We start from the raw sequence: 23,203 nt of genomic DNA on the forward strand, positions 1-23,203 counted from the left end.
TCATTTTACTGGTATCATGTTCTTGAGAAAGAAGAACATAGCTTTGATATTCGTGACGAATCTTTGTATCATCCTGTGACTATCTCTTTTGACTCCGATCATACTTCCTTGTGCATCATCATAAGGGTTTATTTTCTTCTTCTCAGATGTATCAATATCGGTTTCCAAAGCATTGCTCACTTTGAATCATATCAAAGAAGCAAACATGTTGTAAGTGCTAACAAGATAAGTATTATAGAATGGTAGGTCTCAGAGAAAGATAAATAATTAAACCTCACCTCTTGAGTGTTCCCCTGTTCCTCATCCACATAATCATTATTGAGCAGACAGTATAAATCATGAGGTGAAAGGTTGTTGATAGCCCTGCGAATGGCATCCTCGATCTGAGTTTCCTCCTCCAAATGAAGAAAGCCAGTAAACTGATGCGGGTTGTGTAATTCAAACGAAGATATCTGAAAGAAATGGGAGAACACGAACGAGGTCGTTAGTCAGATCCTATATGACTATGGTATATTTTGAACTTTCTTTGACCATCAAACTATGATATTAAAGAAAATTCGTTATTTTTTTTTCTTTTTGAGATAGACCTACCTCTGCCTCTGCACTCACCCCTGCACGAGGGTTGTTTATAGGAATGGTGAGAGAGTGAGTATGCTCAACTTCACCACCAACACCACCACTGCCATCACAACCACCACCGCCACCACCATCACAACCACCACCGCCACCGCCATCACAACCACCACCGCCACCACCATCGCCACTGCCGCCACCACCATCACAACCATCACCGCCACTGCCACCACCACCATTACCACCTCCGCTGCCGCCACTACCAGCAGGAGCAGCAGCAGAAGAAGAAGGTAAATCACTGGCGTCACCCTTAAACATTACTTTACATAGTGTATATGTCACAGCCGGGGGCTGTACCAAATCAAATATGACCAAAAAAAAGAAAACAGAAAATTAATCAACCTCAGCATCCGATCACAAACAGCAGCCCAAATATGGGCCAATCAACAGAGAATACGCATTTACGATTACGGGCAACCAAATGTTACCTGAGTAAGAGACACGAAAGTAGCGACATATGCATGCATGACCCAATCGGATTTAGGTTTCGCTCCACCAAGAATCTTACTGTACTGAAACACAAAGACCCTTTTCTCACCAATCTTCTCGCGATCTCCTCTCTTTCGCATGATATTCGTTGTAACTCCGGTTTTCTTCCAAGAACCAGACTTTGTTTTCCTGCTCTGTCTCTCTCCTCTGTTATATTCCTTCCGACAGAAGAAATACAAAACATTGTTCGTAGCCTTCCTCGTCGAACTCGACTGAGCTGAAAAAAACAACAACAAAACTAGCACATAAATAAAAAAAGCCTATATGATTAAAAGGCATTAGTATTATCAGAAACTAGCCGGTGTTTCGATACAACAGTGTGAAGTAGTCAGTAAAACTTACAAGCTAACTCCAAGGGATCGAAGCTATAGATATCCACTGTGCTAATGACTTCATCTACATGACTCGTGTTACCATCCATATTTTTTGACTTGAGGTAATGGTCGACGATCTCATCCTCCGTCGGGCGGAATCTGAAACCCACGGGATGCGGATCCACCATTTTCTCCACGACAAAGCTACAAGTTTCAGATCAAAAACCAAAAGAAAAGAAGAACTAAGAAAAAAACATTCAGCAGAGCAGAGGAGCTTCTTTTTTTTTTTTTGAGAAAGGGCATAGCAGAGGAGCTTCTTTACCTGTTGTCGTTCGTTGTTCTGTTACCTTGTGCTGGGAGTAAGATGAGGGAGAATGGGGGACGGGGGAGGGGGTTTATATTAAAAAAAAAACTAGTTCCTATATTTGCGGGGACTCTAAAATTTCGAAATATATTATTTTGTCTAAGCATGAGAAAGGCTTAAACCGTGGACGTACTGTGACGTTTATCCTTAGTTGGACATAACGTGGAACGATAGACACGTGGCACGTTTATGACTTTTTCCTTCTATTTATGAAATAAGACAGGCGGACAAAAGGGAATTGGTGGTGGAGTCGAAAATTTATACCAAAGATTGGAACATTCACTTTTGATATAAAATTGTTGCGCACTCGTCACCTGACACAGCAAAGTTATTCTCGCACCTAAGATGAAAATACAGTGACGTTAACGTCGTGTGTTCCATGTCAAGATAAAAGAAACCATGTGTAGATACGATGAAGCTTCCTGGAAGGCGCGTACGCGTGGGTTAAATAGAATCCTGGCGAATGTGTCATACCGTCACTTTTTTTATATGTGGACAATGGATAATAGACTTAGTGATTTTAATACTACAACTTAGCATTTGAACAGTTACTAAATAGTAAATACTAATAAACAAAAGGAACACAGAATAATTATAAAGGGATAAGGGGATTGGCGGACGCATTCAACGTGAATATTAAACTAAAAGAAAACAGTGCGTTACTTCGTAATATTAACTAGAGCTTGACCCGCACACCCGTGCGGGTTTTAATTTTGATTTTTAAAAAACTGATATTTGTTTTTCATAATTAATATCATATATTTTAGATGTGTCATTATATAACTGAATGTATATTGGGTATTTGAATATTTAGGTTCTTATACATCATAATCGAATTCGAACCATAGCGGATAATATAATTACTTTTGGTCATTTAATAATTTTTAGGTTATTTTAGTTTAAATTAAAAATATCTAAATCGAATTGGGTAATATAATTATTTTTGATAAAAATATTTGAAATTTTACATATATTAGTTATTTGAATATTTTTAGGTTCCAATACATCAGAATTGAATTCAGTTGGACCAGAAGGATCTAATTCAAAAGTCACCAAACAAATTTATAATACTCGAACGAAGCCTAATTTTAAAACTCAAAAATATAATACCTGAAAAAACGATTCATATTTGAATGGGTATCCGAAAGACCTATTACTAACTGTATATTATTATATTTACCTGAATAATTAAAAAGAGTAAAACTACTATTTTAGTGGTATTGAGGCATTTTAGTTTAAACGTCATGTGTTTTTCACATATTTATAAATAAATATTGATTTTATATAAATGTTAGTATATATTTTATAATTTAAATTTATTAAATATTTTTGTTATGAAAATTTAAATACAATATTTTTATAATTTATATTGAGTAATTTTATTTTTGTTTTGAATCGTCAACCGTTTTATATGATTTTTAAAATATGACATGCCCAACTGCAAAAATATACTTTATATATATTTTTCATGGACCAAAATTTAAATGCATGACAAAAATGTTATATATACTATTTAAAATTTTGGTGCTATATACTTAATTTATATCCTTCAGCATTTAACATATTCGATTTTCATTGGGATATTATTTATATGAAATATAAATAAAATAAAATATTTACAGATTTATATTCGAGTAGCATTAACTTTGTTTCTAACTTAGCCGAAGGAACATCAAATCGAAGAGTTTAGGATCTCGATTCTAGATTTTTATCATGCGAAACATTTTCTTTGGATTGTCATATTATTTGTGAATGGTTGTTTGTTAATGATTGTGTTAACGAAAATTTATATTTAATTGATTGCATAGAGTATTAAAATATGGTAAATTTATTGGTTACCTAAATTATAGGAAGTAGTATTTTTAATTTTAATTAAATAAGGAAAATACAATAAATACTTAACATTAGATTTATTAGTTAATTCAGTGGCATAGAACTGTAAATATTATGCAAGTTTAAGGGTTAGTATTAATTTGTACTTCAGTTTTAATTGATTAGATAAAATCTTCTCGTTTACCTAATTCTCTAAAATTGAAGTGTATGTCAGTAGAATAATCAAATGGTCATAATTCCAAAAACACGTCGGCTTAACAATATTCTGATCCAATAATCATATATATAATGAGGGACTTTCCTCTCTTCTCAATGTGTCCACCTCAGCATATTTTTAATGATTTGTGGGCCCCATATTGTTCTCGGTTTGGTTAGGACATTTGTTCTCCCGTTTGATTTCGGTTTTCCTCTTTGGTTCAGTCATTTGGTACGTTTGGTTATGCATATGAGTTTGGTTAATGAACTGAACTCTGCGTTTTGTGATTGATACAGTATTAGGGTTTCAATGTTATCGTCTTTTGTCTCTTCAACTTCACATTCTCCTCAGATCTTAGACTGCAAAGACAATGAATTCTTCTATCATCTCTTAGCCTCTCCTAGGTTCAACGTATTTCTCTTAATCTCGCCAATAAATGTTATTATCATTAAGCTGGTGACCTCTCCGTTGCCTTCACGTCGAATCACTAAAATGGAGAGGGTTGAGAGTTGGGATAAACACCCACAACCACTCTCTGTTAATCTTCTTCATCAAGCGTTGCAAGATTCTTCGATAATGTCTTCTTCCGGTGCTGTGACTGTGACTCTTTTGCTCACCATGGAAGTCCAAACATGCTGTGTTATTACGAATACTTCATAACTCCCACTCGAGCCGTTTCGACCGGTGGTTACATTTACTTTATACATAACGACTTTCCAGCGATGAATTCCACCTATAACTCCTTCATCATCTATTGTTTTCTCCATTTCCTCTGTTCTTTCACTTTCGAAATAACTGAACTTATGGCAAAGATCTTATTGATATTCTCTCCTCTGTCAGGTAAATTGTTGGTAGTGACATTTCTTTTAAAATTATTGAGATTTGATGTCTTTTATCCTCTTTAAAATGAAACGCTTCTGATTTATTGGCATTAAAACTGTGATTTTGTAGGATCCATGATCCACCAAAGAGATATGCAAGGCTCTGCGAACGAACATGGTCTTGAAGGAAAAAAAGAAAAGCAAAGATAAACTGAAAGTTATCGTATAGGTCTCTCCCACCACTTCTCCAAACTATCTGATTGCTGTGAAGAATGCTTAATGTTCTCTCTTTGACTCATCGCTTGAAGAATACATTGCTTCTTCTGTGCCTTCTCCCTTCGCAAAGGTTTTTCTTCTCTTAGATCATAATCATGTCAAATACATATAACTATATTAGGGTCTCGCAATATCTATTAACTCAGAGAAACTTACAAGCTTAATAAGGTCTTAAGCTCCGCTTTCATTGACATTTATTTTCTTCCCTCGGCATCGGGTTTGATGTTATATTTGGACATGCCGTTGATAAATATCCTGGAGACACTGATCTGAGACGCCACTTTGTTTTCTTCTTCGTACAGGTTGTAAGATATATGGTTGCATTGATTTCTGAGAAGAGACTTTGCAAAGGTACTAAAAATATTGAGCAGATTCAAATATCAAAAGGATCAAGAAAGACAATAAATTATAATCAAGTCGTCGAGGCAAAGATCTTAGACGCATCTTTAAGGTAAGGGAGATAGAAAAAAGGACCACCGCCGATCCAAAAATCTTCATTGTAATAAGACTTTATACCTTCCGTGGAAGGCAAGCAAAGAGACATCTTTGTAGGAAGCTTGTACATGGAGACAAGCTGCGAGGGAACAGATAAGTAAGTGGTTGTTAGCGAGACCAATGGATCCACCGAAATCCTTGGGGGTAGGTTTCAACGCAGTAGCATCGTCAGTGCACGTCAAAGTAACGTAGAGATCTTTTCGCCGTCCATGGAGTATATTCCATTAGGTGTGTATAGTAAGCCAATGATGTCTTGAAGGAGCCTGGTATTGACTGGTCGATCTTGTCTGATGGAGTGGTAAGAAGTGGATTTGGCGGCGGTGGAGCAGTTTAGTAATAGAGGCGTGGCTCTGTTGAGGTCAATAAGGAAGCTTTGGCTGCGGAGGTTCGGGCCGATGGTCAAAGGCATGCAAGGAGTAGAGATTTGTGGTCTTGTCTTTGTAAATAAGGGTGCAGAAAATTGAACCTTTGGTTTGTAGTAAGACTGAGATGTACTTGCTTCATGGATAATTAATGATGAGTGAAAGCACTGAGAAGATCACACGATGAACAAATTCTTAATGGATAATGATTATATTTATAAAATGACATAGACATTACCTTCTTCATTTCTTTTTCCAATTTAGATTTAATATATCCGGTAGCTTTTGACATTTGAATATGAATATATCTGTGGAGAAACATCTTTACCAAGAAACAATTTCAAAATGTAAAAGATAACGTATTGATAACACTGTTGCTGATGTTTCTGATATGTTTCTGGTGACTACGAGAACTTTCTCACAACTTTTCTTGGTTCCACAATCTGATTTTTGTTTTATAATCTTGGCTTTCGCTTCTGATTTGTTTCTTGTATCAAAACTTCACTTTAATATATCAATTAAAACCTCTTCAACTAAACCAAAAAAATCACCCAAATCCACCACTTTTTACACTTTTTTTAAGTATTAGAAAACTTTTACTGTCAACATGTTATATACATGTTACTAGATGTTTTGCCCGCATATGCGGGCATAAATTTTTTATAAATACTTATTAGTTTATGTCTTACTAATCTAAAACCAGCATAATAAATTATTATTTATGTTTTTAACCAATTAAATCAAACATCAAAATATTTATATATGTCAAATATCTTTTATCAAAATATATATGTCAAATATTAGTGTGTTAAGTTTTTTTAAAACACTCATATCTTAGAGATAGTTTAGAAAATATATTTATATTTTTTTGGTTGACTAATATTTAATTATAAATTGTTTTGTATCTTAATTTTTTTTAACTTTATAATAAAAATATTGTTTTCAGATAGGCACACAATATATATATAAGAGTTATCTTATTTTTTTTTTTTTAAATCTATAATATTATTTTGTAATCAATTATTTAATATAGCATATTACATATAAACTTTATATCATTAAAATAAAATTCGTTTTTATTTATATATAAATTCAGTAAGGGTATTATTTAAGTTAATAAAATAGTGAATAGTTAGAAACTAATAATAAACCAATAAACTATCTAAAAGTCTAAAACCTAATAAAAATATGACAAATAAGAAAAGCTAATATAACATATAAATTTATGACTAATAGAAATAAAATTCGTTTTTATTTATACAAGATTCATCAAAGCTATTTTGAAATTAATAAATTAGTGACTCAGCTAAAAACAAATAATAAATCAATGATAATTTAGTTTAAATTTAATAAAACATGACAAATAAACAAAATTAGCTAAAATTATGGAGAACATGACAAGTAAGTAAAATCACTTCATAAATAATAGTATAAATACTATACGTATACACTAATAATTCATACAACAAACAACCAAATACTGAAAACTAAAACCACCTCCTTTGTGTTAAAACAAAAAAAAAACACAACTGATCTCTCTCCACTTATTGATCCATCGCAGCAGCACCAAATACAAAACCCCTCTAAAATGGGTATCACTATTTTTTTTTTTTCCAAAATGGACATCACTATCCACACGGCATACATGTTTCGTACTAAGTGTAATTTCACATTTTTTTACTGCAAGCCAACATTGCATGCAAATCTTTAACTTTACATACAAGGAAGGATTCTCTCGACCTAGCTCAGCCTCTGATTGATTGGTAGGAATCACATGTATCATTGTCAATAACCCCGCGCTTGCGCGGGGCACCGCCCCTAGTCATACCTAAATGCTTGAACCCTGATTTACTCGTATTAATTATGTTAATATTATACAATTAAACAACTTTTCAGAATCTTTAAAACGTAAGAATTTGATATGGATTAACGAAAATTAAAGTGCAATTTCAAAATGGAAAAATAGTATATCCTTGACTCATAATTGGCTTAAATATTTGTTTGTTCTCTTCAAATTATACAGATGTCGGTACTATGAATATTGAATTACAGAGGTGTGTAAAAAGAAACATAAGCATTGCTTGTTGCAAAATGAAAATTACTAGAAGTGCAGTTTCAAAATGGAAAATTAGTATACAACTCGTTGACATCTCATAATTGGGATTTGGGTGTAACTATGAATTTGTTTGTTCTCTTCAAATTGCACAAATGTCGGTACTATGAAAACTGAATTACAAAGGTGTGAAAAAGAAATAGGCATTGCTTGTTGCAAAATGAAAATTACTAGAAGTAAAATGAAATATTTTGGAAGTGCACTTCTAGTAAATAATTAATAATTGTTTATTATTGATTCCGTTAAAATAATTAATAAATTAATGATAAGATATGTGAAATATTTCTTTTTTTTTGGTCAAACCTCATGATATGTGAAATATTTCTAAATATATATCTACACCAGCACTGCTCTGCAAACTTGCTCACAAACTATAAGTTTGCTGCTGAACCAAGCAACGTCACGTTTCCAGCCACCCCCTCTTCTCCTCCTCCCCTGCAGCCGCCGATGCCGCCACTCTAAGTCTAACTCCCAACAAGAGCCACAGCACACAAGTAACAGTTTAAATGAATTTTTAATTATAGATAAACCCAAAACATGTTTGCTCATAAAGGATACAGTGACACACCGGTTGGTACATTAGAGGAAAAGAATCACAATTCACAAGTGCTAGAACTGCGGTTCCATTGGCTTGATCGATTTTCGCATATAGCTCCATTAGATCCCATAGAGCTGCACAGATACCAGTTTGTTAAATCCATCAACGGTTATGAACAATCCGGCAGAAGAAGATCAAAAGTGATTACGATACCTACCAAACACACAATTTTAAAACTTCGATTATCACTGTGACAAAGAAAAGAAAAGAAAAAGAGATAACTAGTTCACTGAAGAGTTTGATTCAATCAGAAAGCAACTTTTTAATTTTGTTTGAAAACAGAGTGATGCTATTACAAAAGTTCAAAATCTTCTCTCAAAAACTATACAAACTTTTTTCTCAAATCTCATTTTGCTTCTTTACATGTACAAAGAGCCAAACAAAGCTTAACTACAGAGAATTTTGACGGGAGAGAATTGTACAGTGAGACAAGCGTGGTCGGAGAGACTGTAATTCTCCGGCCACATTCCTTTCTCTGCTTCTTCCGGAAACAAAACCGCTTTCTTCACCTTCAGTCCAATCGCTTCTTCTTCTTCCTTATCTTCTCCTTCTCCTTTATTACTCTCCATCACGCCCTCTTTGCAGTTTTCAGATTGAACCATCACTGTCATGTTCCACATTTTCTGACAATAAACAACCAGACAACAGACTCTTTATTGACGTTTTGAAGCAAAGAAAATTTTAATCGTTTAGCGCCAATTGGTTTTATACTAAGTATACCTTAAGTTCTTCATAGTCGAAGACACCATTTCCATCAATATCAGCTCGATCCCACAGCTCTTTTGTCTCTTGAAAGCTAAGCCCATGTGGCATACCCGTTAGATTTACCTGCAACAATTAAGTCCACTCTCAGAGTTTTTATTTCATCGATTTTTCCTTAAAAACATACTGTATAAAATCCAAAAGGAACTTATTTGATATTGTACTGTAATGTTCTCTTAGATCTCCAATTGATCAAAAGGACTTTCCACAGAAGTTGAAATTCAATGAGAATCTTTATAAACTTTTTGGGTAGTTTATCTCCTGAAAGATCTAAAGTTACCTTTTGAAGTGCTTGGCAAAATCCAGAGTATGTTAATGAACCACTGTGATTATTTTCCCCAAGAAAAGCAAAGGCCTTGTCTTCAGCTATGGAACCTTTCTGGACTTGATACTAGAAAAGAGAAATCAAAGTTATATCAAAAGGAAATGTGAAATGTTTGTTGGAGGAAAATAAATAAATCTAGAAGGAATGAAATACGAAATCAAAAAAAAAAAAAAAAAAGTGGTTCGACTCATAAACAGACGTGATATACTGGTATGGTAAATATAGAGTGACTCAACATTTTGTAAAGGTAAAGTGATTAACATTCTTTGTTTCTGAAGATTTGAAATGTGAAGGGGGAGAATTAATCTCTTATCTCACTCACCTTGATAATGCTGAAAACAGCTTCCACCCAGCTTGTTCTCAATGGTTTTCTTGAATTGCTGCTAGTAGGGTTACAGAGCCATATGAAATCAACTCCGCATATGTTTCCCCTGTGGTTTCTATGGCTCACCCACTGTAAGAAAGAAAAGATGAAAAACGGTAAAGGATGTGTAGTTTTACAAGATGAACCAGGTTTTAATAACAGTGAGGATGGAGAAAAGTTTGAAAGAGATTTCTAACCCTATGAGCATCACTGTCCGTATACTGATGAGCAACATCATATGATGATATGAACCCTTGTGATCTCAAGAACTTGTAGACATGTCCACGCTTGCTTCCATTCCAGTCACTGAAATAAATCATAATTGATGAGGGACACACTTTCAAATGTTAAATACTCTTTTAACTCACCCGCAGAGGATAATGGGCATGTGGGTAAGCTTATTTTCCTTTTGGTAAGCTTCCAGATATTCGAGAATTTTGTAAACCTGTCAAGAGAAGCAAGCAGTGACGATCAAATCAAAACAATCACGATATCTAGGAGGCACGGTCCCAGAAAAAGGTAAAAGGAGAAGAAGAGGATGGCGAACCTGATGCAATCTAGCAAGAGACAAACTAGAATCATGTGGGAACAAGAGATGAGTGTTGACAATAAGAACCTCTTGGTGAACATGTTGATTCTCATTAAGAGGGAAAGGAACAAGTGATTTGACATGTAAGAGCTGAGCAACACGGTCTCCAAAATCATTAAAGAGCAGCTCTCTGTAATTTACAAGTTGAAAGTAGTCCTTATGGATGGCAGTTAAAAGACCTGCCCAAAAAAAAAATGAAATTGAAGTCCACAAATCAGATAGAGAAATCATGAATTTGAGTCCCATATATCCACTCATCCAATCAAAACAGCCATTGTAAGTTTAAGAATGCCGCTTAAAACGATATCCTACAATAACGACGTTGAAGATCATATAAACAACAACAGGGACTGCTAACTGAAACATATCAAGCCTCTTAGAGTTTATAATAAGTTAATACAGTGAAGTTAAACACCTAGAACAATTTCAGCAATAACCAGATCTTTTTTTTGACTCATAACTAGAGCTTCAATCATAAAATCAAAAAATTACATACCATCGCCACGAGCGTTGGTTCTAGCAAGCTGGAAAGTAGTGTAGCCAGAAGAGGCAAGGCGGTCGTGGTACATGTTCACAAGTTCCTCATTACCAACCCAAACTTCCTATAAACATACATACATACAAAAGAGTCAACTCTGACTTTTTCAAGAAAAAAAAAATGTTTAGACAAAAGTCTAATTACCTGGAGAGAAATGACGGAAGAGCGTTGATGGAGTAATAAATCCAAAATCTTCTGGTTCCGAGTAAACCAAAGCGCGCGAAACTGGCTCTCACGAATGCTCTGATTCTGTTACACAAAAATCCAATGAGACAAAAATAATTCAAATTCAATAGAATCAGTTAGAGATGAGATGAGAGGGAAACAAAAACCTGTTGATCAACGCGTTTGTAAATGGGAGCTAAGACGTTGAAAGTTGTACACGTTATGTTCGTCGAAGCTATTATGTTCGAGTTCACTCTCTGCACCCAATCAATCATTCATCCGATCTCAGATTTAAAAAAAAATCAATCACTAAAAAAAAAAAAGGAAAACAGAAATCGGACCATAGTTGAAGCCGCCTTGTTGTTTCTGCCGGAGAATGAAGAGAGGAGACCGGAAAAGTAGATCGGAAGAGGAACAGCGGCGAGGACGACGAAGAGGGAGAGTGGTGATGATGACAAACAAGGGATGTTGAATCTGGACCGTTGAACAATGCTCCTGCTTCGATTGTGATAGCTTTGCATTTGGGTGTTGCCTCTTTCGAGTTTCCAAGAGGGATTTTCCCCCAGATTTATATCATTTCGTCTTTTGTGTTTTTGTTTCCTTCGCCACTTCATTTTTTCTTATTTAATTAATTTTTTTTTTAAAAACATATATACGAGACTTTATGTGAACCGGTGGGTTTCCTCCCTACATTACAAAAAAAAACAATTATTATTCGTATATACCACAGAAAACACGCGTTGCGATAGCAAAACACACAAACCAGTTTGTGAGGTCCATGTAGTTTTGTTCACGATTACTATGCAATTTTGTATCAAAGTTTTTCCATGTCATTTTCATTCAAATCATTACAAGACAAACTAAGGTACCATCTGTGACATCGCTAAGTAACGGGAAAATAAAAAACATTTATAAACGCTTCTCTCGTTTGGTGTCGGTGACCATCACGCGGTTCGTTGCCAATCAATTTCCAAACATTTATAAACCGCTTCTCTGTTCATGACACCAAGTTGCGCTTAATCACGTTCTATTAAAATCATTCTTTATTTTGCTTTTTTTGTCAACGCATAAAATCATTATTTGGTTCAGTATCAACTTTTTTTTTTTTTTTTAAAGCCCATGACCAATCGTAGAGCTTAAGCCCATTTATCACTTATATTAACATTGGGCTGCATATAACATGTTGTTCGGCCAATTTTAACAACACAAGTCAGTTCACACACATGTATACATTATTAAAATATTAAATACATATGTACATTTCCATTTTTGTTTATTCAGAAAAATAGGTTTTTCAAAGTTGAAAGGGATTTGTTGTTTCAACCAACACTGAACAAGGATTAAATTTAATGAATTTAGGTGATGATTGGTTCGGCTGTGATTTTAAAATTTTAACTGTACAAATTTAGTTGTAGATAAATTGGTTGTAGCTGTACAGTTGTTAATGTAGATTTTTTTGCAGAGACTTTTACTGTAATTAAATTTATTGTAGTTGTAAGTTATAGACTGTAAACATTTTAAAATAAAATATGTGAAATATTCAATGTATATATAAAATAATTAATTTTTATCAATTAAAGAATTTATATTTTTTTATAAATTATCAAAGTTTACTATTATTTAAAATGTGATATGTAAATAATACGATGTTATTTAAAATATTTCAATCAATTTAAAAACACCCAAATTTAAATTAAACATTTAAAGATGATTATCTAATTTACTTTATATTATAGATAGTTTTTTTATTTTATAAATTCTACAGTCTATAAAAGAGAGTTTTAGGTTTTATACTTAAAACACATAAGAAAAAAAATTGCTTTAACTTTTTTGCTGTAGCCTTAAAATTAAAGCTAAAGCACGATTGGTAAAAAATTATAGAAACTTGATATAGGCTTTAACTACTAAAATTAAAGCTACAACATGATTGGTAAAATTTGGTAATTTAAAAATAAATAAAAATAAAGTAAGGAGATAAAATCCAACCAATGGCCCACTTACTTAACTAGGTAATTAAGAAACCAACAATAGAAAAGTAATATTCAGTACCAATCAACCACCAAACTTTTACTTCCCTTAGATATAAAGCCTTCTCCCTCACACTCTGCTCTCTCTCCACAAATTTTGCATATAAAAAAGTTATAAACTTAAGCAAAAAATCATCACTCAAATAAAACTACAAACTTCAAAACCCAAAAAGACCCCTTTAGGATCCTTTCAACGTGTGATTTAAATTAAATAAACAAATTGTAAAGAGAAGGATACAGAATTCAGATAGAGTTTCATTATCCACTTTAGCCTGCAGCTCAAGCATCTAAAACCCAGACAGTGAAAGGGAATCAACCAATCAACATTTTCATATATGTACACACAAACACCTTATGTAGCTTCCAAGGAAACCTAGAGAAAAACCAAAACAAAAAACTAGCTATGAACACAGAATGGGAAATGGATTTGGATCGAAAGCAAACGTTTTTCAAATGCACAAAGTGGCAGTTCGAAGACACACTTGATCCCATAAACTGCCCTTTCCACTACTTCTGCGACAGCCTCTACGCCGGAAACTACCCTGAAATCATCGACCTTCTTGTTTTCTTCTTCGTCACGTTTTCTTACTTGACCACGCTACTCGCCGTCTTAAGGAAAGTACTATCAAGAACAAGAAGAGGAGGAGAAGACGATGGTGTCGATGATGATAAAGCGAAAAGGTACTTACTCCCATCAGGTCCACTCTCTCTTCCTCTGATCCTCTTGATCCTCGCAAAAGGCCAAAGAATCAACACCCTTTTCCCCATTTCCATTTTCGGACCTGCGATCCTGCAGCTAGTCCAGCTCTCGGTGCTTATATTCGAGAACAACATCGAAAAGGAAGCAAGCTTTGTCTTCTTCGAAGCGTCTACTATCTCCGGTGTTCTCCACGCGAGCCTCTACTTAGACGCCGTGATTCTCCCTTACTACACAGGGTACGATGCTCTCGTCACGTCGACGTTCTCAGGAGTATGCAAGTCTTGCATCTGCAGGAAAGAGCCGTTGACGGTGGGAGGGAAGATCGTTGCTTACAGGGGATGGTCTAGCACGTCGTTTTTGTTGGTTGGTGTGTTGTGTTTGAGGATTATATGCAAACTATGCAGAGAAGAAGCTAAGAGGAAGAAAGTTTTTGTGGTTAAGAATGCGGTGGAAGGGTTGGCGTGGGTTGTTCTGATACGAGATTGCGTGTACTTGGCGGTTTTGTCTCCTGTTGAAGAGCCGGTCTTGTTTAGGGTTTATGTGTTTGGTTCTGTTCTCGTGTTGGTATGTGTTTATGTAATCACACAAGTGTGTTGTTTGGTTAGATGGAGGCAGAGTAAAAAGACAACAAACACTTGACCATTTCAAAACTAAAGACAAGTAAATGTGTAAAATGAAAATGTAAAAATGTTTTTCTTTCAAAACAATTTTATTATTCCAACAAATATCCAAAAATTACAGACAAGATAAAACAGGAAAACATGAAAATACTGCAACTAAAATCGATTAAAAGAAAAAACTCATCTCCTTGAAGTTGGATCACAACAAAAACCTCATTCATGTCTTCAGAGCTCTTAGAGTGGCTTACCGCTAATCTTGATGTCATTTCTGATGGCTCCTTGGATCATCTTCACGACAAACCACTGCAAAACAAAGTAAAAGACATTTTTTTGTTTACCAAATTTGAACTAAGACAGTAAAATTCAGTAATGAGATTGATGTTGTGGATTATGATTTGTTTTTTTACCTGAGCAGCGATGATAAGAGGGATGAGTTTCTTTCCTTTGTCATCAGAGTAAGATCCATCTACCATCTTCTTGTCCACATGAATCGCTTTCTTCTGATTTGTAGCAACATCGGTTATGGCCTTAACCAAGTTCGGGATCCACGCCTCACCATTTGGTAATGCCTAGAGAAAGAGCACATAAGTGGACAGTCTTCAAATGAGAAAAAGGTATGTGAAAAAACAAACAAACCTTTTCTTCCTTGTCATTCTTGCTGCATCTCCCACTGTTCTCTGCATATACAACCTCAATTGCAGAATCCTAAAAGCCAGTACAAGAATCAAGAATAAGCACCAAACATGGTAATACTATTTTCAAAGACTGGGAGATGTATACGTAAGCATACCTCAAACTGTTGTTTACGCATCTTAGAACCAGCGCGGATAGTTTTGAGGAGAGAATCTGATCTCTTTGAAGAGAAAGTTTCATAGGAGAGGTCATCGGGTGGGGAGAACTGAGCATGAGTCAAAACAAGCAAGGTTTTGCACCAAATCTCTTTTCCAAAGGTCTGGGTGATGGCTTGAACAACTTGCTTATCTAGCTCATCCACTCTATACACATCCAAACGATCAACATACAGCAACACATGTATGGTTCTGTTCACAAGAAACCTGCACCCCACAAAATCCCGACATAGTAGTAAGCACCAAACAAACACACAACAAAAATTACATTGTCATATGAGGGAATGATACTAGTGTACTACTGGCTGACCCTTTGATTAACTCGAGGGCTTGGTGATTGACGTAACCAGCTTCCACAAGGCCAGGGGTGTCAATGATGTTAATAGTGAAGCCTCCCATTGTTCTTGAAACCATCACTGGCCTCAAACCTTCCGCCTGAACCCAAAAAAAAAAAAAACACATATCAAAATGTACAAATGACTAGACATTAAAAAAGACAAAGAGGCTTTAGTAAAGAGGAAGCAGCTAAATAAAAAAAAATACCTGGAAAGGACTGACACGGACGACTTGTTCGCCGATAAGAGAGTTGACAGTGGACGATTTTCCGACACCGCCTTTACCCATTACAACAACTGTCAGAGAGTTCATGTCCTGTAATTTACACAACATATCCTAAATCACAATTTGGAGAAAGTGACTTTAGTTTCAAAGGAGGTAAGCAGGGAAGAAAAGAAAGAAACCTTTTGCTTCAATTTGGAGAAGAATTCAATTAACTTTTCTTGGGTTGCCGCTGGAAATTGCTGAAACCCAACCCATTCACGAACAAGAGATCCCATCCCACTGTACAAACCCGAACCAAAAAGAGCTTCAAAAAGTTATATTTTTGGATATATAGACCTAAAGAGAGATGAATGATGATAGAAAGCGATAACCTTTTCAGAAGGAACGTACCGTTTCTTGTTGTTGGTGTGTGAGGTTTTTAGGAGAAGAATGCTCAAAGCAAAATCCTATGTGACCTTATCGGAACTCTCTCTGTTTTTTTCTTTTTAATAGTGTTTAACTTATAGATTACTTCACTTTAGTCCTCTGTTTCTTCGTTTATTTCTTTTCCTGCCCTAAAATTTTAATATCATCGTCTCGAAACTTTGATTAGTCGTTACTTCTTAAATCAGTAGAGGTGGAAAATAAATCTAACGGTTGAGGATCTCTTCCTTTGAATTAAAAAACAAATAGATGATCTGTCTCTCTCTATCTAAAAATCTAAGCCTTTTGTGTCTTTCTCTCTCTGATTAGAAAAGAAGTCTTCTATCCTTTCAAAATTCTTGGCAAATCATTTGTTTGATTCTGGAATTGTATCAGAGAGAGAGAGAAGAGGGAGGTTCATGGCTAATAATCATATCATGCTCTACTTAGCATCTGTTATCTTGCTTGTAGGGATTATCAGTTCATCATTCAACATGCAGGTGTATTTTCATTTTTATTTTATCTTCTGCAATTTAATGATTTGCTAGCTATTGAGTTTGGCTTTGTTTTTAACGTTCGACTCTTTGAAGCAAACTTTGCTTTTTTTTGTCTTAACCACCAGGGCATTGCAGCAGAAAATCTTTCCAAGCAGAAACTCACCTCACGAATTCTTCAGGTTTTTGATCTTCATCATCAATACCCTCTTTTGAAGCATTTTATTTTAGATTTTCGCTGATTGTTTTATGTAACTTTTTTATTCGTAGGAAGAGATTGTAAAGGAAGTCAATGAGAATCCAAACGCTGGATGGAAAGCTGCTCTCAATGATCGCTTTGCTAACGCCACCGTCAGTTTGTTAATTACCTCTCCATCATTTTATCTGAAGAGAAACAAATGCTTATCATCATTTTGGCTTTCATGTTTCTGTAAATATGTGCAGGTTGCAGAGTTTAAGCGCCTCCTCGGTGTTAAGCCAACACCAAAGAATGAATACTTAGGTGGTGTACCTGTTGTCACACATGACACATCTCTCAAGCTTCCAAAAGAATTTGATGCTAGAACCGCCTGGTCACAGTGCACCAGCATTGGAAGGATCCTAGGTCATTCTTTAGCTTCTTTAATTTTTTTTTTCTGTCTTCAATAAATATAATATACTGACTCTTCTTCTTTACCTATTTGTATCAAATTATCCCCTGGATTATCACCACTAAAGATCAGGTAAAACCTCGTTTCCTTGGTTTCACATTGAACAATGTCTTCTCAGATCAATTAAAAACATCTTTGTTTATTTAGGGCCACTGTGGTTCTTGCTGGGCATTTGGTGCTGTGGAATCATTGTCTGACAGATTCTGCATCAAATATAACATGGTAACACCAATTCTCAACAACACAAACATTGATGATTGCTACCATATTTTTCCCTCTTCTTTGTAAGATTGATATGGTTTCTTTGTGTTCCACATGCAGAATATTTCTTTATCAGTCAATGATCTATTAGCATGTTGTGGATTCCTTTGCGGTCAAGGCTGTAACGGTGGCCACCCTATTTCCGCATGGCTGTACTTTAAGCACCACGGTGTAGTCACTGAAGAGGTATATTCCCAATTTTGAATGCACCGAAACATGTAATTATAGCAGAGTGGTTAAAAAAATTATTTAACGTTTGATATGTTCTTGGCTTTTTCAGTGTGATCCATACTTTGACAAGACCGGATGCTCACACCCGGGATGTGAACCAGCATGGTCTACACCAAAATGTGTGAAGAAATGTGTTGGTGGAAACCAGCTTTGGGATGAATCAAAACACTATGGAGTTAGCGCTTACAGAGTCAGTCATGACCCTCAAGACATTATGGCAGAAGTTTACAAAAACGGACCTGTTGAGGTTGCCTTTACCGTTTACGAGGTAAACTCAATGCTTTAAAGATTATTATATGGAACTCCATCTTTTCATGAATCTTTTTGTGTTTACCACAGGACTTTGCACATTACAAATCTGGAGTGTACAAACACATAACAGGTAGTAACATTGGAGGTCATGCTGTTAAGCTTATTGGCTGGGGAACTTCTGATGATGGCGAAGATTATTGGGTATGGTTCCATTTTTTAACACTTCCGATCTTATGCGAGTATTCATGACATTTTTTAGTCTTTTTTGAATTGTTACCAGTTGCTTGCAAATCAATGGAACCGAAGCTGGGGTGATGTAAGTACACCTTCTCTTCAATCAAACTTTTACTTGTGATTTTTCACAGAATCTGACATTCAAAGTGTAATTATATTTCAGGATGGTTACTTCAAGATTAAGAGAGGAACAAACGAATGTGGCATCGAACACGGTGTTGTAGCCGGTTTACCTTCGGACAAGAACGTAGTTAGAGGTATTAATACTTCGGATGATGTTCTAATTTCTTCATTTTAAAGCTAAAATCAAGATGCGCTCTCTCAACTCTCTGTAACATATGTAACAAGCCACTGTATTATTGTTTCCAATGAAAGAATCAAAAGACTTTATAAACCCAACCAAAATATATATCTCCTAGTATTATATACCTTATAGCTTTTGGTCATGCTCAGTTTTTACATATTATCTGTCTATTATTTTTGTATCCTATAATGTTTTCATGCTGCACTATGTGTGACCAATGGTGGATACTTGAGGAGTTTTCTCAGTTTAATAGATTGCTCTGCGATAAGCCGAGCAGAAGTATTAGGACATTGTTAAATGAAAACCTCGTACCCATCACCTAACAGAACAGTTCTATTGGTCGTAAGTTGCCAGAAAACTCCCACAAGTACACGAGCCACCTGTTTCTTTTGCACTGTCGTAGATCACATCTTATACTCTTGTTAAAAACTTGTTCCGTTGAAACCAGGAAACTTTGAAGAATTTCCAAACTCTGTTATCAGTACAGGCTTCTTGATGATTTGTCTTTATATAAAACAAAAGAACCAAGTTAAGTTTTGAAAAAAAAAAACCCAAAAGGATTGAGAATATTATTCAGACATAGAGAGAATCAGCAAATAACAAGTTAAGGCCAGTACATGATGAGTCTGAGAAGACAGCACTAGACCACTCAATGTTCCCCCAAACCTCCCATTTGTCGCCTTCCTTGCGCATCTTAGGGAAATCTCGGCAAACCAAAGATCCAAAGTCTGGTAGATGGCCATCCTCTCAAGACAGAAGGCGTAAATTTTTGATGATCTCGTTATTTTGGATAAAAATTTAATGATGCTTGACATTTGTGATCAATTACATGATACATCATCTTTTTTATTGGTTGAATTCATTTGATTTAAATCATTTAGTGATTGTTATATAAACAAAATAAATTATATAAAATTTTGTACCTTTTTAATATATGTGCTTTTATTTCAAACATCACTTAAAATGAAACAGAGGGAGTAACAATTAATAAACATGAATTTGTTTTTGTCAAAAAAAATTTTAATATTTTTGTTCTAATAAATTTATGTTAAACAAAACTTTTGACAACATATAAAATTAGGTGAAGACAATTAAACCAAAATTGTTATTGGCTAGGTTATAAACCAACCCATAATTTGCGAATTGGCACACACTCATTGACACCTACCAACTGGCAGTAATTCTATTTAAATAATTTTAGTTATTATTTCAATTATTCCCTCTATTTCCTCAGTTCGAAATCTCTCATTCTCTATAAAAGTCTATTTCTTCTCTCGCTCTCTCGATCGCAACTTATGTCTCTTCAATTTCTACAATGGCCAACAATGAAGATGGGAAAAAGACGTCAAATTCAGGTAAATACTTTGAATTGATTTGTTTTATTTTCACAAGATCATCTTATATGCTTTTTATTGATTTTTGAAGATGATTAATGGTTTTTGAGTGCTTGGAAGAATAATTAGTTAGACAAATCTTACGATATGATGAAGAATATGAAATTTGACGAGTCTAAGGGGTTGGGGGGGGGGAATCAAAGAATTAGAGAATCTATAGAAACTTCAATGTGTGGTAAATATGCTGGTTTCAGCTATAATGATTTGCCTATAACTTTTTGAAAAAGAAAGACCAAAAAGAAGAATATAAAAAAGAAGCAGATGTGGAAGAACAAGTTAATTGATTCATTGTTATTTTGAAATTTTAAATTTTTTTGTTTGAGTGTTCTTTATAGATTTTTTGATTTCGACTTAGATGTTACATCTTTGAAAAAACAAAAAAAAATCATTTACAACAACATCCGAAACCACTAAAGTGATGAGTGTATCCAGAATTTGATGAAAGTAATACCAGGAATGTACTGTTATCATATTCAAAGTATAAAATAATGTTGTTATAATCTAATATTTGAGAAATGTTTTTCTCATCTATTTATAGGAAAGAAAGCCAATCTGAAAAAACAAGCATGCGACTCATCCATTTATCATAAAACCAAAGAATAGCATAGATGAGTGTAACAAAAAAACAGAAAGAACAGGTGTACAAAAGGTGTACACCAAAGTTTAATTTCTTTTTTACTTAATAAATATAGATTCAAAAAATTATCTTACTGAAAGAATAATATGATTTGGATAATAATATATAATCAGAGTAAATAACACAGAGGTTTTTTCTCGTGGTTGGTGTTACTTTGAGAGGGTCTAGTACATCGTTTTTCTCGTGGTTGGTGTTACTCATGTTGATATGTTGTTTGATTTACTTTGAGAGGGTCTAGTATGCTCATGGTTTTGTTTTGTTTTGATTGTACTCTTTAGACGTTAGTGCCTTACGACAGTGATGTTGAAGATGATGCTCAGATTGGTGTGAATAAACAGGTTAATAAGCATCGTTCTGTGTGTTTATACTGAAACAAGAGGTTTGTGTATATACTGTTTATCTGCATCTGATTGGCTTAATACGCTTGTGTTTTCTTGTCTAGCTAAGTCTCTTTCATTTGCTTTAGTTATTATACTCCCTCTGTACCATTTTAAGTGATGTTTAAGGTTTTTACACAGTTATTAAGAAAATACAAAATTTTATGCACTTTATCTTGGTTATATAAAAATCACATTAAATAAAACAAGTTTAACCAATAACAAAATAGTACATGATTTTGTAATTGGTCACAAAATTTGAATGACATTTAATTTTACCTAGAATAGTGAGAACATCACATATTATGGACCAAAATAAAAATCTTAGAACTTCACTTAAAGTGGAACAGAGGGAGTACTGTTTATGATTGGCTTAATATGCTATCTTTTGCTTGTGCTATTTAAGCATCGTTTGGTGTGAGGCATTAGTGCTCTCTATGAGGTGACAGTGAATATTATTTATTTAATGAAAATCAGCAGTGTTCAATAGTGCCCTATGATGAAAATATTGCGTGGTGTGAGTCATTGCTCTCTATGAGGTGACAGTGAATATTATATGTTTAATGAAAATCAATAGTGCCCTATGAGGAAAATATTGCGTGGTGTGAGTCATTAGTGCCGTATTTAACTCTTATCAAACAAAACGATTGTGTCTTCAGGTGAAAAAGGCATTAATGCCCTATGAGAGGGACAGGGAAGAAGATTATGATCATGTTGGCGTGGAAAAACAGGTAATTATTATTTTATTTTGTGGGAATAATAGTTGCTTGTCTACTTCTGTGTTTTTAACCTGGGTTTTGTGTTTTTTGTCTCTCGGCAGCTTAGCAAGGATGTGAAACAAGAGGTTTGATTACTGTCTTTTTAACATGGGTTTTGTTATTACTACTTGCTTATCTCTTTTTGACCTGGCTTTTGTGTTGTTTGTCTCTCAGCATCAGCAGCTCAGCAAGGCACTGATGCCTTATGAGAGTGAAGAGGAAGAGGATGATTAGGCTTTCTCTGAGGATCAAAGTTAGCTGCAGACTCCATCTCCTTCAAGTTTGATTAGACTTTTCTTTGACCATTCAAAACAAAGTTAGCTGCAGACTTTTCTTTGCAGTACTTGTGATGCTCTCTGCAAAACAAATGTTTACTTGGAGAAAAGCTATACACTAATGGAAATAAATAAACGTTTGGGTGAGATAATGAATGTGGTTTTTAATAGGCTAGATCTCTTCTTTGCTTCTTCCTTGTTTTGAGCTTCTTCAAATCTTGCAAACTTTCTTTATGGTTGGTGATTTGTTATTCGTACCAGATCTTTTCTTCTAGAAAGTGGTGTATTTCTGTAGTTCTTTCAGCAGATGTTCTTGGTGTTATATATTCTAAGAAACTGATCATTTCTTGTCACTTCCATTTTTAGACAAGATTAATACTTGTTTATAGAGAAGATAACATTTTCATGAATTCCAATTTAATAACTAAATCCATTTATTATATTTTATATTATCTTAACTAAAAGTAACATTAACTTTAACTATTATCTTCACACTTTAATTATTTATTTCATTATTATATTTAAAATTATATATATTTGTTTCACTATTAAAAATCATAAAAATGTAAATATTTTACTTTTAAAAATATTACTTTTTGGTGATAAAAACTAGTATTTGATTGTGTTTGACATAAAAATGATTATTTTCAATCTTATATGTTTGTTTATTGCAAAAATTATAATGTCTGCTACTCCACTTAACTACCGTTGTTTAACTTATCGTAGTTAAGACCCAAATAATTTATGGTACCCCACGTTATAAAACTAGAAATAATCAAACGGAAAAAAATAGTTTTAGAAACAAACTCAGACAATCAGCAGAGCATATCACTTGCCAAAATCCCGACATAGTAGTAAGCACCAAAATTACAAACACAGTGTACTTCTCATATGAGGGAATTCAAAAAGAGTATTACTGAACCTTTGATTAACTCGAGGGC

At 34.4% G+C, this 23,203-nt stretch overlaps 5 protein-coding genes and 2 long non-coding RNA genes across 8 annotated transcripts; 4 read left to right on the forward strand and 3 right to left on the reverse strand.

Moving 5' to 3' along the window:
* Window positions 1–1,624, reverse strand: LOC108842365 (NAC domain-containing protein 5-like). The gene is made up of 6 exons (XM_056985841.1): window positions 1,461–1,624; window positions 1,062–1,329; window positions 834–924; window positions 588–659; window positions 329–430; window positions 1–179 (listed from the first exon to the last, which is right to left on the reverse strand). Exons 1-6 carry the CDS (start codon window positions 1,622–1,624, stop codon window positions 1–3), a joined length of 876 nt encoding a protein of 291 aa, XP_056841821.1.
* A 2,539-nt stretch (window positions 1,625–4,163) lies between these two features.
* LOC130508027 (uncharacterized) lies at window positions 4,164–5,956 on the forward strand. The gene is made up of 3 exons (XR_008942678.1): window positions 4,164–4,669; window positions 4,781–4,996; window positions 5,229–5,956. It is a non-coding gene; the product is annotated as an uncharacterized LOC130508027 (long non-coding RNA).
* Window positions 5,957–8,718: 2,762 nt separating this feature from the next.
* LOC108862546 (uncharacterized calcium-binding protein At1g02270) lies at window positions 8,719–11,858 on the reverse strand. Its single transcript, XM_018636709.2, has 11 exons — window positions 11,579–11,858; window positions 11,405–11,494; window positions 11,217–11,321; window positions 11,031–11,136; window positions 10,493–10,713; window positions 10,314–10,390; window positions 10,143–10,251; window positions 9,904–10,035; window positions 9,537–9,647; window positions 9,215–9,322; window positions 8,719–9,117 (listed from the first exon to the last, which is right to left on the reverse strand). Exons 1-11 carry the CDS (start codon window positions 11,849–11,851, stop codon window positions 8,881–8,883), a joined length of 1,569 nt encoding a protein of 522 aa, XP_018492211.2. The 5' UTR covers window positions 11,852–11,858; the 3' UTR covers window positions 8,719–8,880.
* A 1,673-nt stretch (window positions 11,859–13,531) lies between these two features.
* On the forward strand, window positions 13,532–14,607 carry LOC130508021 (uncharacterized). The gene has a single exon (XM_057003116.1). The coding sequence runs from the start codon at window positions 13,668–13,670 to the stop codon at window positions 14,601–14,603; it is 936 nt and encodes a 311-aa protein (XP_056859096.1). The 5' UTR covers window positions 13,532–13,667; the 3' UTR covers window positions 14,604–14,607.
* Window positions 14,608–14,642: 35 nt separating this feature from the next.
* LOC108862589 (translocase of chloroplast 33, chloroplastic) lies at window positions 14,643–16,488 on the reverse strand. 2 transcript variants are annotated; one of them, XM_018636769.2, is made up of 8 exons: window positions 16,384–16,488; window positions 16,173–16,272; window positions 15,976–16,083; window positions 15,743–15,867; window positions 15,375–15,639; window positions 15,221–15,289; window positions 14,992–15,153; window positions 14,643–14,887 (listed from the first exon to the last, which is right to left on the reverse strand). In XM_018636769.2, exons 2-8 carry the CDS (start codon window positions 16,266–16,268, stop codon window positions 14,819–14,821), a joined length of 894 nt encoding a protein of 297 aa, XP_018492271.2. In that variant the 5' UTR covers window positions 16,269–16,272; window positions 16,384–16,488; the 3' UTR covers window positions 14,643–14,818. The 2 variants fall into 2 exon arrangements, with proteins under 2 accessions (XP_018492271.2, XP_018492279.2); XM_018636777.2 differs by having other exon boundaries at window positions 16,365–16,459.
* A 172-nt stretch (window positions 16,489–16,660) lies between these two features.
* LOC108839770 (cathepsin B-like protease 2) lies at window positions 16,661–18,945 on the forward strand. The gene is made up of 11 exons (XM_057003129.1): window positions 16,661–16,895; window positions 17,018–17,071; window positions 17,160–17,240; window positions 17,334–17,493; window positions 17,607–17,611; window positions 17,687–17,761; window positions 17,861–17,986; window positions 18,081–18,299; window positions 18,371–18,484; window positions 18,564–18,599; window positions 18,681–18,945. The coding sequence occupies exons 1-11, from the start codon at window positions 16,815–16,817 to the stop codon at window positions 18,813–18,815; spliced, it is 1,086 nt and encodes a 361-aa protein (XP_056859109.1). The 5' UTR covers window positions 16,661–16,814; the 3' UTR covers window positions 18,816–18,945.
* Window positions 18,946–21,218: 2,273 nt separating this feature from the next.
* On the forward strand, window positions 21,219–22,615 carry LOC130508026 (uncharacterized). Its single transcript, XR_008942677.1, has 4 exons — window positions 21,219–21,231; window positions 21,889–21,960; window positions 22,050–22,073; window positions 22,162–22,615. It is a non-coding gene; the product is annotated as an uncharacterized LOC130508026 (long non-coding RNA).
* The last annotated feature ends 588 nt before the right edge of the window (window positions 22,616–23,203 follow it).

Source organism: Raphanus sativus, chromosome 1 (assembly GCF_000801105.2).
Source record: "Raphanus sativus cultivar WK10039 chromosome 1, ASM80110v3, whole genome shotgun sequence".
NCBI lineage: Eukaryota > Viridiplantae > Streptophyta > Magnoliopsida > Brassicales > Brassicaceae > Raphanus > Raphanus sativus.

Bases quoted from the DNA above. Each gene is read 5' to 3' on its own strand.
- LOC130508021 (XM_057003116.1), top strand. From the start codon at position 13,668: ATGAACACAGAATGGGAAATGGATTTGGATCGAAAGCAAACGTTTTTC.
- LOC108862589 (XM_018636769.2), bottom strand. From the start codon at position 16,268: ATGGGATCTCTTGTTCGTGAATGGGTTGGGTTTCAGCAATTTCCAGCG. The intron at 15,640-15,742 runs GTCAGCCAGTAG...TGTGGGGTGCAG, and splicing joins GCCCTCGAGTTAATCAAAGG to GTTTCTTGTGAACAGAACCA. The intron at 15,154-15,220 runs GTTTGTTTGTTT...CTCTTTCTCTAG, and splicing joins AGAATGACAAGGAAGAAAAG to GCATTACCAAATGGTGAGGC.
- LOC108842365 (XM_056985841.1), bottom strand. From the start codon at position 1,624: ATGGTGGATCCGCATCCCGTGGGTTTCAGATTCCGCCCGACGGAGGAT. The intron at 660-833 runs GTGGCGGCAGCG...TTGGTGGTGAAG, and splicing joins TGCTGCTGCTCCTGCTGGTA to TTGAGCATACTCACTCTCTC. The intron at 180-328 runs GTCTGCTCAATA...TATGATTCAAAG, and splicing joins TTCACCTCATGATTTATACT to TGAGCAATGCTTTGGAAACC.
- LOC108862546 (XM_018636709.2), bottom strand. From the start codon at position 11,851: ATGAAGTGGCGAAGGAAACAAAAACACAAAAGACGAAATGATATAAAT. The intron at 11,322-11,404 runs GTTTTTGTTTCC...TTTGTGTAACAG, and splicing joins ACAAACGCGTTGATCAACAG to AATCAGAGCATTCGTGAGAG. The intron at 10,036-10,142 runs GTTAGAAATCTC...TCTTTCTTACAG, and splicing joins CGGACAGTGATGCTCATAGG to TGGGTGAGCCATAGAAACCA.
- LOC108839770 (XM_057003129.1), top strand. From the start codon at position 16,815: ATGGCTAATAATCATATCATGCTCTACTTAGCATCTGTTATCTTGCTT. The intron at 16,896-17,017 runs GTGTATTTTCAT...CTTAACCACCAG, and splicing joins GTTCATCATTCAACATGCAG to GGCATTGCAGCAGAAAATCT. The intron at 18,300-18,370 runs GTAAACTCAATG...TGTTTACCACAG, and splicing joins TTGCCTTTACCGTTTACGAG to GACTTTGCACATTACAAATC.